Source organism: Gadus morhua, chromosome 4 (assembly GCF_902167405.1).
Source record: "Gadus morhua chromosome 4, gadMor3.0, whole genome shotgun sequence".
NCBI classification, from domain to species: Eukaryota; Metazoa; Chordata; class Actinopteri; order Gadiformes; family Gadidae; genus Gadus; species Gadus morhua.
In genome coordinates, this window is record NC_044051.1 from 14,473,317 (window position 1) to 14,493,729 (window position 20,413).

At 40.9% G+C, this 20,413-nt stretch overlaps 1 protein-coding gene and 1 pseudogene across 1 annotated transcript; both read left to right on the forward strand.

The window, feature by feature from the left end:
• The first annotated feature begins 4,156 nt into the window (after positions 1 to 4,156).
• On the forward strand, positions 4,157 to 4,978 carry LOC115541290 (myosin-1-like). Its single transcript, XM_030352979.1, has 4 exons — positions 4,157 to 4,366; positions 4,467 to 4,607; positions 4,702 to 4,845; positions 4,934 to 4,978. Exons 1-4 carry the CDS (start codon positions 4,160 to 4,162, stop codon positions 4,976 to 4,978), a joined length of 537 nt encoding a protein of 178 aa, XP_030208839.1. The 5' UTR covers positions 4,157 to 4,159.
• A 39-nt stretch (positions 4,979 to 5,017) lies between these two features.
• LOC115542559 (myosin heavy chain, fast skeletal muscle-like) lies at positions 5,018 to 14,291 on the forward strand (annotated as a pseudogene).
• The last annotated feature ends 6,122 nt before the right edge of the window (positions 14,292 to 20,413 follow it).

The following is a 20,413-nucleotide window of genomic DNA, read 5'->3' on the forward strand; positions in this document are numbered from 1 at the left end:
ACTGCGTCATATTGCTGGGATTTTCTGTCTTTACACAGGCTTTGTGCTTTTTTGGAAAAGGAATTGCAGATGAAAGGGAATGACAGGTCTTCTATTTCCTAGGGTCCAGTGTTCACCAACTGGTTGACAGAGACTGGCAAAAATATATGATTGGATAATTGTTTTATGTGAATGACATTCATTTTAGTGAGTGAAAAAATGGTTTGGATTACTGGAAGACAAAATAAGTTGTTTTAAACCAAAATAACATGATTTTGGGTTCCCTGGCACTAAACTAATGGAGTTAAGATTTAAGATTAATGCCATGTCATTTTTAATGCCATTCGTCAAGCTATTACCAAATTGAATGCACTGTAATGAGATCAACATCATCACAATATCAACATGCAACACTTAGGGATGGAGGGAGGAGAGATATTTTGGGTTGTTTAGTTTCAATATTTGTGATTCAGTTTTAGCTGAAATGGCTTCTTTGACATCTTCTAAAATTAACCTAAAATTACTTTTAGTTACATCCGACATTATCATAATTCAGGCATAAGACAAATAGAGTGAGTTAAAAGTAAAATAATGCTTTGTAATGTTCTAAGAGGTTTAAGGACAACTAATGCAATTTTGTTCAGTACAGTACTTCAGCAAAATTAACCGTAACTGCATATCCTGGTGGTAACCCCACAATCAAAGTGCCACAGGTTAGCTGCTGGCATCCAACTTTCAATATGGGCTACCAAGTCAATGTAATGAACTCACTTTCGTCAAGGAATTACCGTTAAGATTTGGGAGAACATAATCCTACACAAATAATTGCACAAGGTTGCTTTGAAATGCAGAGAATGTGAGTCGGTAGCAATCATCTTAAAACAGCCTCCCGCCATTAGGCAACACAGTGCTCCCAAATGGGCAGGCGGAGCTTCAATAAATACCTAATTAATACACATTTCGATTAAAGAGTTTAAACTGTATCCTCTTCCGCCTCTCACTCTCCCCCCAATATTCATTAATCAGACCACATGTATTTACAGCTGTTGTGTAGCATGGCATGAGGGTGAATGCCTAGCGTTCATTGGCTACTCACCACGAATTCTAGCCTGCTTAAGTGGTCATGGGCATATGTGCCTTATAATCATCTAGGCAGAGCAGTGCAGGCACTTATTCAGGCATGTGGGAGGCGGCTATCCTCTGGGGAGCAGCTATGGCTCATGGTTAGCGATAGTAGACTAGAAAACTGTTGACTTATTGAGGTACTATAATGACTTAGATGTACGATTCATTCAACTAAATGTGTACAAATAACAAAATTGTCAGTAACTCCAAAAATCTGTCACAATGTGGATTTCATTCTCAATAATGCTCAAAATTCCATATAAACGGCATTTGCTCATGAAAATGATGCAATGTGCCATTGGTGCCTTTTAATGAGGTCAAGCACTCGGACATCAAGCTAACAGATTCAGTGCTACAGAAACAAAATCAGACATATAAATTCAAAAATAAAAATGTAAAGATGATTAAGTAAGATAGGGATTATATATTAGAATTGCTGTTGCTTAATATATAGATACGTTTTCATTATTTTAATTAAATTTATATTATATATTATATAAAAAGAAAAATGCCTTTTAGTAAGAGTAAACATAAATAAAAAATAAAAGATATTAAATCATGCCAACCATACAGAATGTTGGCTAACGCTTGCAATGTGGCAAGCACTTGTAATAAACATTACTATATTATATTTAGATTTAACTGATTCTTAACTTGTTAAACCGAATAAATGTTCTGAATTTTCATGAAAAAAACTGCAAACATGAAATATCCCCAGACATTAGGAAATTAATTCCAGCATGAAAACTGTTGAAATGTGTTGATGTGGCAGTTAAGCTATTGAGATATAAATACATCAACTACATAAATTGTTATCATGTAAGGCACTCAAAGAATGAGCCAATGAACAGATTATTTGCAAAGTTTAAAAAAAGAGTTTTGAAGATCTGCCCTTATATAGTTTCTGCCTGGACTGCAGATCCACCACTATAAAAGAGGCCAGAAGATGAGATGGATGGACTGCAGGGGATTTTCAGGTTATTACAACTGGTGGTAAGTATGACTGATGCTTCAGCTGCTGTCTTGGAGGGACCATTGCATTAGAGAAGAGATTTTTACACTCTTGTTTTCATGGAGCTTCTTTTCATTTATTTAAATGACTACTTCCATATTTAGGCTACCTGCCTTCTGTTAACTTTTTTTTAATGGAGATTTCTTTTATTGTATATTATTTAAGAAGCCGTTACATAATAGTTAAATACATTGAGGTTTTATTCAGGCATTTGTTTGCATTGCATATGTTTTGGGAATTCATGTTTTGAATGACGTTTTCAGTGTTTTCAAACCAAGTCAGACCGCTGTCCAGGAGAGCTGCTTTCTAGGAAAGACTATTGCTTTAGAATAGGGAATCTTGCGTCCTTGTTTTCATTAAAGGAGACATATTATGGTGTTTTCCCAACAAGTAAACAAAGTATATGAGTTCCAGAAAACATGTTTTTGAAGCTGTTTGCTGGAAATAGCTTTTAGGAAAAAAGATCTCGCTTTTCCCCTCTGTTTCAGTCCCTTCGGAATGCGCTTTTTCTGGTGTCTGTACCTTTAACGCAAATGAGCTGCTGCCCATTGACCAATGAGCTGTCAGAGTGAACCACAGAATGGAGGAGAAGTGATGGTTGCCGTTTACGGACTACCGGAACTCTATATCTATAGAATAGGATATCATAATAATAATAATAATAATATATAGCGAATTATATAATATTATATCTAATATCACAGCCAAAAGCTATGTGCCCATCGGATGATATTATGAATCATAAAGACTGCGTCTGATGTCTCTCGTACTTCCACAACAAGTAAAGACTCGTAGTGGGGGTTATCTCGGCTATGGTTGAGAATAATTGGGGGAAAGGAACTTTGGCCTTGACTCTCTGACGTCCATATTGATCAGCGAGATGGAGGAAAAAGGGATTGTTCTCCCGGAGCTGAGCTTCCGGACTGCCGCCCAGCTCCCCCCGCCGGAGCTGCCAGGGCTGCCGGAGCTGCCGGACTGCCGCCAGAGCTTCGGCGGCAGTCCGGCACATCCGGCGGGGGGAGCTCGGTGGCAGTCCGGCAGCTCTAGCGGAGAAATGGATTGTACTTCCGGAGCTGAGCTGCCGGGCTGCCGCCGAACTCCCCCTGCCGGAGCTGCCGGATTGCCGCCGAAGCTCCCCCACCTTAACTGCCGGACTTGCTCCAGAGCCTCGGCGGCAATCCGACAGCTCCGCCGGACTCCCTGCCAGGCAGTCACATGGCAAACTGACAAATTAGACATCTATATTTGTATCGAATATCCCTGCTTCTGAATGCGCAAACATCTCCGCCCAGTGCTCGTCCGCTGGTCCACAAAATCTTAGCTATGCTCTGATTGGAGGGGGGTGGGGAAATGGGAGGTCATATTCAAACATATCCCATTCCTACGTAGGAGGGGCGCCGGAACTGACTCGCTTTCAGCAATGCATATCTTACAAAAATCATGTACAGACTTTTTTTAAAGTTTGTATGTGTGTGGGAGCACCAAAGACCCAAAACAACAGCCCGAATCTTAGGAAAAGTATTGTTTTCATCGGTACCCTTTAAGGTTATTAGAATTAGCCTTACCTCGAAAATATTTTTTTATATTCTACTTTGAATGAAAATTAGTTCAGTTACGTTGTTATAGAAACCATAAGAGAATGTGGGGGATTCTTGTTACGTTATGTTTGGAACTTCTGTGTAATGTATTATTTACTTAGCACTTACTGAGTTTACTTTGTTGGTTTCAGATGTTAAATGTTGATAGAAAAGAGACATTTGTGACGTAATTTAGTACTAAAAATCAAGTAGCTCTGCACTGACATACATTTTATGTAAGATTTTCCATTTCATTCAAAAACGAGCCATTAGAATGTGTAGATTAGACTCTGACTTGTAACCAATATGACTCATAACTTCTTCTGCGGTTGAAGGGAAGTAAACGGTAAGAATTATTTAATATCATCACGTCACTAAATATCTCCAAACCTTCTTGAAGCTATGTGTACTTGTAAGATAACATTAATCAAGTAGTATGTTTGTTTTTATCAAATAAGCCTCCATCATGAGTACGGACGCAGAGATGGCCATTTACGGCCAGGCGGCCATTTTCCTCCGGAAGCCAGAGAAGGAGAGGATTGAGGCCCAGAGCGCGCCATTCGATGCGAAGGCTGCTGCATGTGTCACTGATGTTAAGGAACTGTACGTAAAGTGTACCATCAATAAGAGGGAGGGTGGCAAAGTCACCGTCACAGTTTTGGCTACAAAAGAGGTAGGCAGAGATTGATCATCAACTGGTATCATTAAGAAAGTTTAAGTCTCAATAGCTGCACTGGTAAGAAAACTAAAAATGGGTTTCCATTTTTTAGGAGAAGACAGTCAAGGAGGACGATATCACACCCATGAACCCTCCCAAGTATGACAAAATTGAGGACATGGCCATGATGACCCATCTCAATGAAGCCTCTGTGTTGTATAACCTTGCAGAGCGTTATTCAGCATGGATGATCTATGTAAGATATTTTGCCTCAATGAAAATATAAGAAAAGTAAGTGAAATGAATCGTTAATAGGTCAAATCAATGTGAATCTATCTGACCTCCTTCAGACCTACTCTGGGCTGTTCTGTGCCACTGTAAACCCCTACAAGTGGCTCCCAGTGTACGACCAGTCGGTTGTCAATGCCTACAGAGGCAAGAAGCGTATGGAGGCTCCACCCCACATCTTCTCTGTCTCTGACAACGCCTTCCAGAACAACTGGTTTGTAAATTCAAAGTTTCAAATCCCTAATCTTATCTAGTTTTCATCAATTCGAGACATACTCATGCAATGTTTGATGCATTTGTTTAACAGATAGAGAGAACCAGTCAGTCCTTATCACGTAAATTTGATGCTGGAAACATGATATAAATATAATACAATGATTCCCTCATTGGAAAACATGTCAAAATGAAATTACTTTATCTTCTTTTCACACCCTGTGGAGAATCCGGTGCTGGAAGGACCAAGCGTGTCATCCAGTACTTTGCTACCATGTGGGTGGTGGAGGAGATAATAAGAAGGATGCAGGCGCTGGAAAGATAAAAGTATGTTTGAAAAATAAAACTAAACATTATATCAATGAATCAATACATTAAAAAATCACGTAAGAACACGAAGAATTCAAATATAATTCAGTAAAAAGGTATTAACATTTTATGCTTAATTATAGGGGTCACTGGAGGACCAGATTATTGCAGCCAATCCCCTGCTGGAGGCCTATGGTAATGCCAAGACTGTGAGAAATGACAACTCCTCCCGTTTTGTAAGTATGAGAAGAATTCATCCCTGAAGATACTCCTGAGTTTTTGAGCATTTTTTAAAAGATGTTGAAACGAATTATTTTCCAAACAGGGTAAATTCATCAGAATTCATTTCCAAGCAAACGGTAAACTATCCAGTGCTGACATTGAGACGTGTAAGTATCTAGTTCTACATGTGGATTCCTTAACCAAGATTATTAGTGGTATAGGTTTTGATTAATGAATGGGCCTTATAGATCTGCTGGAGAAGTCAAGAGTGACATTCCAGCTTCCCGATGAGAGAGGCTATCACATCTTCTACCAGATGATGACCAACCACAAACCTGAGATCATTGGTGAGATTTTATAATAGTAAGAGTGTGAAGAATGTACTTAATATTAAGATGAAAAGTTTTCCTGAATTGCCTTTATCTATTCGAATATGACTTAATATGTACAAATGACTTCTGAAGTTCAAATATTTAAAGGGCTAATTTTCTCTCTAGAAAAAAACGTTTTTGGTAAAGATTATATCTTCCATTGCATATTGTGGAAATGCATTTGGAAAACATGCATTGCATGTAAGTGCTAAGAAAGATTAATTCGTTTTTTATTCAGAAGTTATCTGTTAGGTAGCAGCATATCAAGCAGATAAAATACATTTGTTTAATCCCTCAGAAATTACACATGAAACAATTTAGAAAAATATAGATTGGAAACGATAATGACAAAATCTAAGCAGAGAAATGACATATATTTAATCCCTCAGAAATGACCCTCATCACCAGCAACCCCTACGACTTCCCCATGTGCAGTCAGGGTCAGATCACTGTGGCCAGCATTGATGTCAAAGAGGAGCTGGATGCTACTGATGTCAGTGGTTGATTGGAAAACAATTCATATATTTTCCACGTGGCATACGTTTTACAAAATGTTTTCTAAATGTTCTTTGTTTTCAACACAGGCTGCTATTGATATTTTGGGCTTCACTAATGAGGACAAGGTGGGCATCTTTAAGTTTACTGGTGCTGTGCTTCACCACGGTAACATGAAGTTCAAGCAGAAGCAGCGTGAGGAGCAGGCTGAGCCAGATGGCAATGAAGGTAACCATTAACATGTATTCATCAGTGCACTAGAAGGAATATTGGTTCATATTTGATTGAATTACATTTGGAGTCATTATTATACAGGATAATAATCCATTCATTTTTCATGTTAACTTTGTAGAGGCCGACAAGATTTCCTATCTACTGGGTCTGAACTCTGCTGATATGCTCAAGGCTCTTTGCTACCCAAGAGTGAAGGTCGGAAATGAGTATGTCACCAAGGGACAGACTGTACCTCAGGTAAGAAAAACACAATGTTTCGACGAAATATGGTAAAATATTCTGTTAACATGATGCATTTTCTATGTGAGATAAATATTTGTGATTATTTAGAAAAAATAATTTCAGGTCAACAACTCAGTCACTGCCCTGGCCAAGTCTATCTATGAGAGGATGTTCTTGTGGATGGTCATCTGTATCAACACGATGCTGGACACCAAGCAAGCAAGACAATTCTACATTGGTGTGCTGGACATTGCTGGTTTTGAGATTTTTGATGCAAGTTGTTAAATAAGGGGCAGCATTTCTGATAGCATTTCCTTCATTCTGAGTCTATAGTCATTACCATTCAATTGTTGAAAACTAGTAAGAGTCAGTTTATTAAATGTCCCCTACTAGTACAACAGCATGGAGCAGCTATGCATCAACTTCACCAATGAGAAACTGCGACAGTTCTTCAACCACCACATGTTCGTCCTGGAGCAAGAGGAGTACAAGAAGGAGGGTATCATCTGGGAGTTCATTGACTTCGGCATGGACTTGGCTGCCTGCATTGATCTTATTGAGAAGGTACAACTGAATATTATAACTGTACATCATTATACTTTGCGTGACTTACGAATTACTTTTGATAATGTTTCATCCATCCATTTTTCTCTTTAGCCAATGGGCATCTTCTCCATCCTTGAAGAGGAGTGCATGTTCCCCAAGGCCTCAGACGTTACCTTCAAGAACAAGCTGTATGACCAGCATCTTGGCAAGACCAAAGCATTTGAGAAGCCCAAGCCTGCAAAGGGCAAGGCTGAGGCCAACTTCTCCCTGGTGCACTATGCTGGTACCGTGGACTACAACGTCACTGGCTGGCTGGACAAGAACAAGGATCCCCTGAATGACTCTGTTATTCAGCTGTACCAGAAGTCCTCAAACAAACTGCTGCCTGTCCTGTACCCACCTGTAGTTGAAGGTACATATTTATAGAATTTAACCATAGTTTATAACTGTTAATCCATTCTATTATAATACCCATAGATTTTCAAGCCATTTATTGCCTCTGTTTTACAAATATAAATGTGAAAATCGAACTCTGACTCATGACCAATAATTAATAACAGAGGTCGGGGGTGCAAAGAAGGGAGGCAAGAAAAAGGGTGGCTCCATGCAGACCGTGTCTTCACAGTACAGGGTATGGGTTAACACACAAACAAATGTAAAAATTAGACCTTATTTCATTTTTCAGAATGTGTTCTTTATAAGTAAATTGGTATATATTTCATGTTATGCAGGGATATGTCTTTAGGAGAACTTGGGCAAACTGATGACCAACTTGAGGAGCACCCATCCTCACTTTGTGCGTTGCCTGATTCCCAATGAGTCAAAGACTCCAGGTACAGTGAGCACTAGCAAATGTGTGTATTGTCTGGGTTAGGATATGACATGTTAGTCACTGATACACCAAACTAATTATATTGACGATGTATTTATCACCAATGTAACAGGACTCATGGAGAACTCCCTGGTTATCCAGCAGCTGAGGTGTAACGGTGTGCTGGAGGGCATCAGAATATGCAGAAAGGGCTTCCCCAGCAGAATTCTCTATGCTGACTTCAAGCAGAGGTATTAACTCAAAGATTTTTCAAGGACAACTTTACAAATGCCTTTGGACATTTTAATGAATGTTAAAAACATTATAATGGTCTTCTTCAGGTACAAAGTACTGAACGCCGGTGTCATCCCTGTAGGCCAGTTTATTGACAACAAGAAGGCTTCTGAGAAACTGCTTGGGTCCATCGATGTGCCTCACGATGAGTACAAATTTGGACACACCAAGGTCTGTTTATTGCTGTCAAAAACTATGTTTATACTTCATTGTAAGTCACTAGCTGACAAAAGTATTTTCTTACATTAAGGTGTTCTTCAAAGCTGGTCTTCTGGGTACTCTTGAGGAGATGCGAGATGAGAAGCTGGCTGCTCTTGTCGGAATGATTCAGGCTGCATGCAGAGGTTATGTCATGAGAAAGGAGTATGTGAAGATGACAGAGAGGAGGTATGTTTTTAGACATAGTGCTCAAAACTCAAAAAGCTTTTTAACTGCCAAGTAGAACCCCAAAATTATGGTTTATTTTATTCTATAGGGAAGCCATCTACAATATTCAGTACAACATCCGCTCATTCATGAATGTCAAACACTGGCCATGGAAGAAGGTGTACTACAAGATCAAGCCTCTTCTGAAGAGTGCTGAAACCGAGAAGGAGCTTTCCAATATGAAGGATAGCTATGAAAAGATGAAGACAGACCTGGCAGCTGCCCTGGCCAAGAAGAAGGAACTTGAGCAGAAGATGGTTTCTCTCCTGCAGGAGAAGAATGATCTTTCACTGCAAGTTGCTTCTGTAAGTAAACATTATTTTTGTATCCCTGTCCGTACACAGTGAGGTAAATGTGATGTTACATGTTCTACATCTCTAAATATCACACAGGAAGGAGAGAATCTGAATGATGCTGAAGAAAGGTGTGAAGGACTCATCAAGAGTAAGATTCAGCTGGAGGCCAAACTTAAAGAGACAACTGAGAGACTGGAGGATGAGGAGTAAATAAATGCTGAGCTGACTGCCAAGAAGAGGAAACTTGAAGATGAATGCTCTGAGTTTAAGAAGGACATTGATGATTTGGAGCTTACCTTGGCCAAAGTGGAGAAGGAGAAACATGCCACTGAGAACAAGGTTTATTAAGATTCTTTGACAGAAGATTAAAAGATAATTATACAAATTGGCATGTATTGCACATCATTTTATGTTTTCTATAGGTGACGAACCTGACTGAGGAGATGGCCCCTCAGGATGAGAGTGTTGCTAAGCTGACAAAGGAGAAGAAAGCCCTCCAAGAGTCACACCAGCAGACCCTTGATGACCTGCAGGCAGAGGAAGACAAAGTCAACACTCTGACCAAGGCCAAGACAAAGCTTGAACAGCAAGTGGATGATGTGTATAAGAGCTCATGGGAACTTGTTATTCATATTGTTAATGGAGTTTAGGTAATATTCTACAATATGATGGTTCTTAATCATATTAAATTATTGACATCCAGCTTGAAGGTTCACTGGAGCAAGAGAAGAAGCTCTGTATGGACCTTGAGAGATCCAAGAGAAAGCTTGAGGGTGATCTGAAACTGGCCCAGGAAACTGATGGATCTTGAGAACGACAAACAGCAGTCTGATGAGAAAATCAAGAAGTAAGATATTTGTATCTTGTGAACCACAATAGGATGAACTCCATATGCTTTCTTATTAAATTAAATTTAAAATTGTTGAAAATTGTTATAAATTTTTTGTTTTTATTAATCATTCACAGGAAGGACTTTGAGACCAGCCAGCTTCTGAGCAAAATTGAGGATGAGCAGTCCCTGGGTGCTCAGCTTCAGAAAAAGATCAAGGAGCTTCAGGTGGGAAAATAATACAAAAGGAATATACATTTTCTGAAATGAATATTTGGTTATTTGGCTCAATATTTTCATTATTTAGGCCCAGATTGAAGAGCTGGAGGAAGAGATTGAGAACTTGAAGAGATCAGTGAGAGGCTTGAGGAGGCTGGTGGAGCCACTTCTGCTCAAATTGAGATGAACAAGAAGCGTGAAGCTGAGTTCCAGAAGCTGCGTCGTGACCTTGAGGAGTCCACCCTGCAGCATGAAGCCACTGCTGCTGCTCTGCGTAAGAAGCAGGCTGACAGTATAGCAGAGCTGGGAGAGCAGATTGATAACCTCCAGCGTGTCAAGCAGAAGCTTGAGAAGGAGAAGAGCGAGTACAAGATGGAGATTGATGACATCTCCGGCAACATGGAAGCTGTTTCTAAGGCCAAGGTAAGTGATTCTTCAAAACCTTCATTGTGTTAAGAAATAATAAGTACATAAATAACTATAAGTGAACATTGATTTCAAATTGATTAACTTTTAATCATCAGGGAAATCTGGAAAAGATTTGCCGTACCCTTGAGGACCAACTCAGTGAAATCAAGGCTAAGAGTGATGAGAATGCTCGCCAGGTCAATGACATCAGTGCCCAGAGAGCAAGACTGCTGACAGAAAATGGTTGATATTATTTTATTCAGTCGTTTGTATCATTTGAAATTCTGGGGGTACCATTTTGGGAATATAATTGAACATACATTTTCTCACAAATTCAATATGTATTACTTATTCGATACACCTCCTCCGACAAGGTGAGTTTGGGCGACAGCTTGAGGAGAAGGAAGCTCTTGTCTCCCAGCTGACCAGAGGCAAGCAGGCCTATACTCAGCAGGTTGAGGAGCTGAAGAGGCAAAATGAGGAGGAAGTAAAGGTAAGGATAATTTCTTCATAAAGACGGTAGGGTTCAAAGATCAAGAAATGCATTGAATTTATGAGATCTCTGTTTCGCCTTTGGTAGGTAAAGAATGCTCTTGCTCATTGTGTGCAATCAGCCCGCCATGACTGTGACCTTCTGAGGGAGCAGTTTGAGGAGGAGCAGGAGGCTAAGGCTGAGCTGCAGCGTGGAATGTCCAAGGCCAATGGTGAGGTGGCTCAGTGGAGGAGCAAGTATGAAACTGATGCTATCCAGCGCACTGAAGAGCTAGAGGAGTCCAAGTGAGTCACACATTTAAAACATAGTTGTTTTAGTAGACATTATATTTGATGAATGTACACAATTTAAGCCAAGTTATTCATTAACAGGAAAAAGCTGGCCCCTATGCCTTCAGGAGGCTGAGGAACAGATTGAGGCTGTGAACTCAAAGTGTGCCTCTCTGGAGAAGACCAAACAGAGACTCCAGGGTGAGGTGGAGTGGAGGACCTCATGGTTGATGTGGAGAGGGCCAATGGACTGGCTGCCAACCTCGACAAGAAACAGAGGAACTTTGACAAGGTGTGTTGTTATTCATCTAAATACATTTTTCTATTTTCATCCTATGATTCTTCCTCAGGGGCTAAACATGCACCCCTCTATTGATAATAAAAAACAGGTTTTGGCTGACTGGAAGCAGAATTATGAGGAGGGTCAGGCAGAGCTTGAAGGAAGTCTTAAAGAGGCTCGTTCTCTCAGCACTGAGCTTTTCAAGATGAAGAACTCCTATGAAGAAACTCTAGATCATCTGGAGACTATGAAGCGTGAAAACAAGAACCTCCAATGTGAGTTTTTGTCAATAACATCAGTATCACTATCTTGCTTTTCCGACTAATAACAAATACAAAATTGCTTTGCAGAGGAGATTTCTGATCTGGCTGAACAAATTGGTGAGACCGGAAAGAACATACATGAGCTGGAGAAATCCAAGAAGCAGGTGGAGACAGAGAAGACTGAGATCCAGTCAGCCCTTGAGGAAGCTACGGTGAGGATGATTAAAGCAGCAAACCACATCTAAATAAATGTAGATCTAATTTTAATAAATGTGCATAATTTAATTTTATACATTAGGGAACTCTGGAGCATGAGGAATCCAAGATTCTGCGTGTCCAGCTGGAGCTGAACCAGATTAAGGGTGAGGTTGACAGGAAGCTGGCTGAGAAGGATGAGGAGATGGAGCAGACCAAGAGGAATAGCCTGAGGGTCATTGACTCCATGCAGACCACTCTTGATTCTGAGGTCAGGAGCATGAATGAGGCTCTGAGAATTAAGAAGATGATGGAAGAGTGAATGAGATGGAGATCCAGCTGAGTCATGCCAACCGCCAGGCTACTGAGGACCAGAAGCAGCTGAGAAATGTTCAGGGACAACTAAAGGTATGAACAGCGCATATAAAATGTAGTGCAAGATATCCTTTTCTGATGTTTTCTGTTCCTGGTAATATAAGGATGCACAACTGCACCTTGATGATGCCATCAGAGCTGCAGAAGACCTGAAGGAGCAGGCCGCCATGGTGGACCGTAGGAACGGTCTCATGGTGGCTGAAATTGAGGAGCTGAGGGCAGCTCTGGAACAGACAGAGAGAGGCCGCAAAGTGGCTAAAACAACAACAAAAAAATATTCCCTCAAATATTATTACTTTCAAAACATTGGCCAAAATGGCCAATAATATCATTTTTATTTGGGATGCTTCTGGGACATTTTGGGTGGATTTTGAACGGTATGTGGGCAGCACGTTTTTTGCAGGACCTGGCAACCCTGCGCTGTTGCTCGAGGTGCTGAAATGCTCCGGAACAGATCTGGATCCACCATCCCCCTCCCCCCCCCCCCCCCCCCCCCCTCTAAATAAATACTATGGCAGAATAAAGAATAAATTATTTTACAGTAGAGTGGTGGAGGGATGATGTATGTTGGCCAACCCCGAAGTTAGCGTCGCCCTGGGTTCCCTTGACAAAAAGCCAACAGGTTTTTCCATTGGATTTTGGATTATTGCAGAAAAATTAGCATATTTGAAGCACCTCCTCAAAAACTGAAAATAAAAAAATTAATAAAAAGAACCATGCTCCCAGTAGCGTGCGGTGCCCCTTCATTTCGGTGGGGCAGAAACTACTGGCGTATGACCACACCCACAATTTATATTAATTTTTTACATATATATTTTGAGCTACATTAAAACATGTTAACTAAACTAATTGTGAGTAAGAATTAAAAATAAACTAATAGCCTAATGTTACTGCACGCTTTTGAAGTGCCATCCGCAACACTCGTCATGTCCCTTATAGGGAAGTTATTTCTTCCATATTTTATTTTAACAACAGGCTTAGCGAGTGCATTGCAAATACATGAAAAGTAGAAATACAAGTCATCAATCAAGCAGACCTTCGATTTGGAACTTGGCCCGACGATGTGTGCAAATCTCTCAATAACAACACTTTTGAAATCAGATATTTCTCAATAACAGCTGTTTAAATCAGGTATGAAATCAGGTATGGAATTTGAATACCTGCTGAAATAAATAAATAAATAGTCTGAGCAAGAGCTTGTGGACGCCAGCGAGCGTGCTGGACTGCTGCACTCTCAGGTAACCATACAATATAATCCTATCATTTGAATACAAGAACACAAATATTTTGACTGTAATTGCATTGTAATATGTTTCAGAACACAAGCTTGTTGAACACAAAGAAGAAGCTGGAAAGCGACCTGGTCCAAGTCCAGGGTGAGGTGGACGATAGTGTACAGGAAGCCAGAAATGCAGAAGAGAAGGCCAAAAAGGCCATCACTGATGTAGGTTTATTTTTATTTCTTAAATCATCAAACGACAAATCAAAATACCTCTTCAGAAAAAAATTCACTCCTTTTTTCTACGTCCAGGCAGCCATGATGGCTGAGGAGCTGAAGAAAGAGCAGGACACTAGCTCTCACTTAGAGAGGATGAAGAAGAACCTGGAGGTCACAGTGAAAGACCTGCAGCATCGCCTGGATGAGGCTGAGAGCCTGGCCATGAAGGGTGGCAAGAAGCAACTTCAGAAACTGGAGGCCAGAGTAAGAAATTAATCATCAAGCATTTAAGAATAGGCTTAAGTCCAATATAAGGAGATTTATTAATTCACTTTAATTCGAAAGGTTTGTGATCTGGAGGCAGAGGTTGATAATGAACAGAGACGTGGAGCAGATGCTGTAAAAGGTGTCCGCAAACATTAGAGACGGGTCAAGGAACTCACCTACCAGGTATGTCAAACTTACATCTCTAAATATGTTTCTACGGCATTAGCATTTTGATGAAATTTTGATATCTAAAGGCCACATGATGTTGATTTTTCGATTTAAAATGTGCATCAGACTGAGGAGGATAAGAAGAATGGTTGCAGACTCCAGGATCTTGTTGATAAGCTGCAGCTGAAGGTGAAGGCTTACAAGAGGCAGTCTGAGGAAGCGGCAAGTAAAAGCTACATAACAAAATCAAGTTATCAATTTTAGTACCTATTTAAACAAATTATGAATGTTCCTACAGGAGGAGCAGGCCAACTATTACCTGTCCAAGTGCAGGAAGGTTCAACATGAGCTGGAGGAGGCTGAGGAACGTGCTGACATCGCCGAGACCCAGGTCAACAAGCTGAGGGCCAAGAGCCGTGACTCTGGAAAGGTATTTCGATGGCATAGTACAGTTCAGATTATTGCACAAATATATATCTTAGAATCGACTTTAATGTTTCAATTAAAAAAATACTTTATCTCTAATTCCTACATTTGTTTGTTTTTTCTCGTAGGGCAAGGAGAGTGCTGAATAATTCCTTTCCATTGGAAATATTGCACATTGTAAAAGTCATACAATATGACACAATTCTGAATAGCATAAAATACATAATCTTCAGTCAGTGAATGTGTATGATCTTTATTAATCTTTATTATCTGAATGGCAAATGCAATATTTTAGGACCGATTCACCGTTAAACGTGTTTCTAATAACATATCTAGCGAGAAATATACTTTTTACTTGCATAATCTTCAGTCAGTGATTGTGTCTGATCTTGAGTTTTATAGTTATTAGGACGATTTTATCGGCTCGCTCGCATGTTTCAACGACGTCAGGTTGTTAGGGACGCTGCTTTCGCTAAACTAGCAGCTCACGTGTTTCCTGCGTTTGTGTTATTAAACCGTAACTTTATGTAACTTTTAATGATATCATCTTGTTGGAAACACGTATATCTGAGAGCCAACCCAGTCGCCAAAAGCATACGTTGACAGTGTACGTTTCGTGAACACTGGATTACGTCGCATTTCAACATAAAATAGCGTGTTATACACACACGCACGCACACACACGCACAGACACACACGCACACACACGGTGCATTTCGCTGCTAAAACAACAACAAAAAAATATTACCTCAAATATTATTACTTTCAAAACATTGGCCAAAATGGCCAATAATATCATTTTTATTTGGGATGCTTCTAGGACATTTTGGGTGGATTTTGAACGGTATGTGGGCAGCACGTTTTTTGCAGGACCTGGCAACCCTGCGCTGTTGCCCGAGGTGCTGAAATGCTCCGGAACAGATCTGGATCCACCATCCCCCCCCCCCCCCCCCCCCCCCCCCCTCTAAATAAATACTATGGCAGAATAAAGAATAAATTATTTTACAGTAGAGTGGTGGAGGGATGACGTATGTTGGCCAACCCCGAAGTTAGCGTCGCCCTCTCGGTTCCCTTGACAAAAAGCCAACGGGTTTTTCCATTGGATTTTGGATTATTGCAGAAAAAATAGCATATTTGAAGCACCTCCTCAAAAACTGAAAATAAAAAAATAAATAAAAAGAACCATGCTCCCAGTAGCGTGCGGTGCCCCTTCATTTCGGTGGGGCAGAAACTACTGGCGTATGACCACACCCACAATTTATATTTATTTTTTACATATATATTTTGAGCTACATTCAAACATGTTAACTAAACTAATTGTGAGTAAGAATTAAAAATAAACTAATAGCCTAATGTTACTGCACGCTTTTGAGGTGCCATCCGCAACACTCGTCATGTCCCTTATAGGGAAGTTATTTCTTCCATATTTTATTTTAACAACAGGCTTAGCGAGTGCATTGCAAATACATGAAAAGTAGAAATACAAGTCATCAATCAAGCAGACCTTCGATTTGGAACTTGGCCCGACGATGTGTGCAAATCTCTCAATAACAACACTTTTGAAATCAGATATTTCTCAATAACGGCTGTCTAAATCAGGTATGAAATCAGGTATGCAATTTGAATACCTGCTGAAATAAATAAATAAATAGTCTTCAATGCCGAAAGATACAGGCGGAGTAATTCGATTTTAAACAACAACAGTCCTAGAATATGACCATGGGGCAGACTACTTTACGACCATATGGGCGTCTTATAGCGCTGATTGCAATTATTATTGCAGCCTGCAGGGTTATGCGAGAAACATAGGGAGGGACGCGGTCGTTGAGCTCCGCCGCCCCACATTGCATGACACGTTATGGTACGAACACACCAGACGCGTATCTCGTGTAATTTTTACGCGCGTAACGCAGCTAAAATGTTGCTTGACCATTTTGTGTCAAAAATGGGCATACGCTCCTAACGCGCCCGCTCCTACGCGCCTAGATGAGTCCATGTACGCGCGTATATGTACGCGCGTATATATACGGCTAACGCGGGTAAAATGTTGCTTTAGCGCATGTAACGCGTGTACGCGTCTCATACGCGCGTAAACCAATGGTTCCCTATGGAAAAATTTACGATTTTATACGCGAGGTACGCGGGTAACGCGTTTGGTGTGGCTGCACCTTTAAACTCAACTAGAATCGCCACTATCAATTTGATATCAACAGACCAAAAATAGTCGGAATGCCTACAGAAACTATAGATAGTTAATGTGACAATCACATTATTAAAAATGAACTTGGAGCAATGATTTACTGAGGAACTATTTTTTTTGGGAGCATGCTTTTCAGGGAGTTCGCCGCCCCACCTGCCCATATGGACGGCACGCGGCTGCATGCTCCAAAGAATGAAATGTAAACCAATGCATTCTGAATGGGAGTGTTTCTCCGATTTTTCCATTCTACACAGAACGAAATGTATGAGATAACAAAAAGTTAATGTATTTCTCTCATAACTTTTTGTCATTATTGAAGAGAGGCCTGATTCTCAGATATGCATGTTGGACTGTTAGGGTGTAGGTCTGGGAAGAACTTCAGGCCAAAATCTTGCAAGCGAGCCGCTGGGTGAGGTGCAACGAGATCGAGCACTTGCTGAGTCATTTCCTGTAGGGCTGGAGCAACAGGTTGAAGCGTATGCGTCCTTTGAAACCCCCTTTGATATATAAGAGACCCCAAGGTACAGTTTACTTAAATGTTCTCAATTCAGTCACCTATTGCATCACTTCCTTTAGGGCTTCGGCCTCCTAATTGATCATTGCAGTATAATTGAATGCCCTCTTTCATATTATATGATACTTCCACCACTGGGACGTGGCAACAACTCTCCAAATCCATATGGGGAGGGGGGGGGGGGGGGGATGCTTTTGGACAGTAGGGGTGTACACTAGACATAAATAGGAAGCAAACTCAGGAGAAGGAATGACCTCTCATAAATATTTATAATTAGTAAATTGTTTCAAATAACCCTGCCTCGTTAAATCAATGAACTTGGTGTTTTGCTTTAAAAAATAGGTTATAGAAGAAGTCTAAACTGCAGAAAATAAAAACATCCAAGCTGCCTTTTAAGGATACCTCGGAATATCTGTCTATTTTTTAACCGTCGGACCCCAGTTTACGACAAAAACAACACAATTGACGGCAGCTCCTTTGCCGCGTGTTTTTTAGAGCCATGTAAGGATTAGAGGGGGCGGTCGATAGCAACCACCATAGCAACCATGACAGTCAAGTGACTGGATGCAGCCCCGTTGAAAAAAATAGAATACCACCCAACACACAACTCAGGAGATTAATGATATTTAAATTATTATGACCATGAAGTCTTTATTTGCATGGGTTTACATTTCGATCTGTGTAGCATGGAAAAATCGGAGAAACACTCCCATTCAGAATGCATTGGTTTACATTTCGTTCTTAGGAGCATGGTTCTTTTTATTTATTTTTTTATTTTCAGTTTTTGAGGAGGTGCTTCAAATATGCTAATTTTTCTGCAATAATCCAAAATCCAATGGAAAAACCCGTTGGCTTTTTGTCAAGGGAACCCAGGGCGACGCTAACTTCGGGGTTGGCCAACATACGTCATCCCTCCACCACTCTACTGTAAAAACAAATGTTCAAGTTTAATGATAATGCATGAATTTATTTATTTAGGGGGGGGGGGGGGGGGGGGGGGGGGGGGGGGGGGGGGGGGGGGGGGGGGGGGGGGGTGGATCCAGATCTGTTCCGGAGCATTTCAGCACCTCGGGCAACAGCGCAGGGTTGCAAGGTCCTGCAAAAAACGTGCTGCCCACATAACGTTCAAAATCCACCCAAAATGTCCTAGAAGCATCCCAAATAAAAATGATATTATTGGCCATTTTGGTCAATGTTTTGAAAGTAATAATATTCGAGGGAATATTTTTTTGTTGTTGTTTTAGCAGCGAAATGCACCGTGTGCGTGTGCGTGTGTCTGTGCGTGTGTCTGTGCGTGTGTGTGTGTGTGTGTGTGTATAACACGCTATTTTATGTTGAAATGCGACGTAATCCAGTGTTCACGAAACGTACACTGTCAACGTATGCTTTTGGCGACTGGGTTGGCTCTCAGATATACGTGTTTCTAACAAGATGATATCATTAAAAGTTACATAAAGTAGCGGTTTAATAACACAAATGCAGGAAACACGTGAGCTGCTAGTTTAGCGAAAGCAGCGTCCCTAACAACCTGACGTCGTTGAAACATGCGAGCGAGCCGATAAAATCTTCCTAATAACTATAAAACTAAAGATCAGACACAATCACTGACTGAAGATTATGCAAGTAAAAAGTATATTTCTCGCTAGAAATGTTATTAGAAACACGTATAACGGTGAATCGGTCCTAAAATATTGCATTTCCCATTCAGATAATAAAGATTAATAAAGATCATACACATTCACTGACTGAAGATTATGTAAGGAAAATGTACATTTCTCGCTAGAAATGTCATTAGAAACGCGTTTAATGGTGTATCTGTCCTAAAATATTGCATTTCCCATTCAGATAATAAAGTCTCGTTCATAAAAACCAACTCTCGTTGTCGAGCGTTCAATAAAAACCAACTCTCGTTGTCGAGCGTGTCCCCCCCTCAACAAACGTGTTTCCCCCCCCCTACAAACGTGTCTCCCCCCCCCCCCTCAACAAACGTGTCTCTCCCCCCCCTCACCCTCAACTAACTTGTTCCCCCCCCCCCCCCCTACAAACGTGTCCCCCCCCCCCCCCCCCCCCCCCCCTCAACAAACGTGTCTCCCCCCCCCCCCCCCTCCCCGGTCAACAACAGTCTACCTCCCCCCTCAACAATCGTGTCCACAATTTGCCGCGAAACCCGTGAAACCCAAACCCCGAAACCCGCCTCCACAGCGGCACGCGTGGATACTGTAGGTATAACACGCTATTTTACGTTGAAATGCTACGTATCCAGTGTTCATGGAAACGTTTTTTCTTGGCGACTGGGTTGGATGCGGAGAGGGCCAATGGACTGGCTGCCAACCTTGACAAGAAGCAAAGGAACTTTGATAAGGTGAGTTTTAATTAATTTAAATAAATTGTATTATTATCATCCCATGATCCTTCCTCCGGTCCTAAACCACCACTTACCAAAAATAATGTATAGGTTTTGGCTGACTGGAAGCAGAAATATGAGGAGGGCCAGGCAGAGCTTGAAGGAACTCAGAAAGAGGCTTGTTCTCTCAACACTGAGCTTTTCAAGATGAAGAACTCCTATGAAGAAACACTGGATCATCTGGAGACCATGAAGCGTGAAAATAAAAACCTCCAACGTGAGTTTTTGGTCAATAATATTAGTAGTACTAATTTGCAGATTAATATGCATCAGACTTATAACAAGTACAAATCTGCTCTGTAGAGGAGATTTCCGATCTGACCGAACAAATTTGGCGAGACCGGAAAGAGCATCCATGAGCTGGAGAAATCCAAGAAGCAGGTGGTACAAATTCGTCTAATTTAATTACAAACAATAGGGAACTCTGGAGCATGAGGAATCCAAGATTCTGCGTGTCCAGCTGGAGCTCAATCAGATTAAGGGTGAGGTTGACAGGAAGCTGTCTGAGAAGGATGAGGAGATGGAGCAGATCAAGAGAAACAGCCAGAGGGTCATCGACTCCATGCAGAGTAACCTGGACTCTGAGG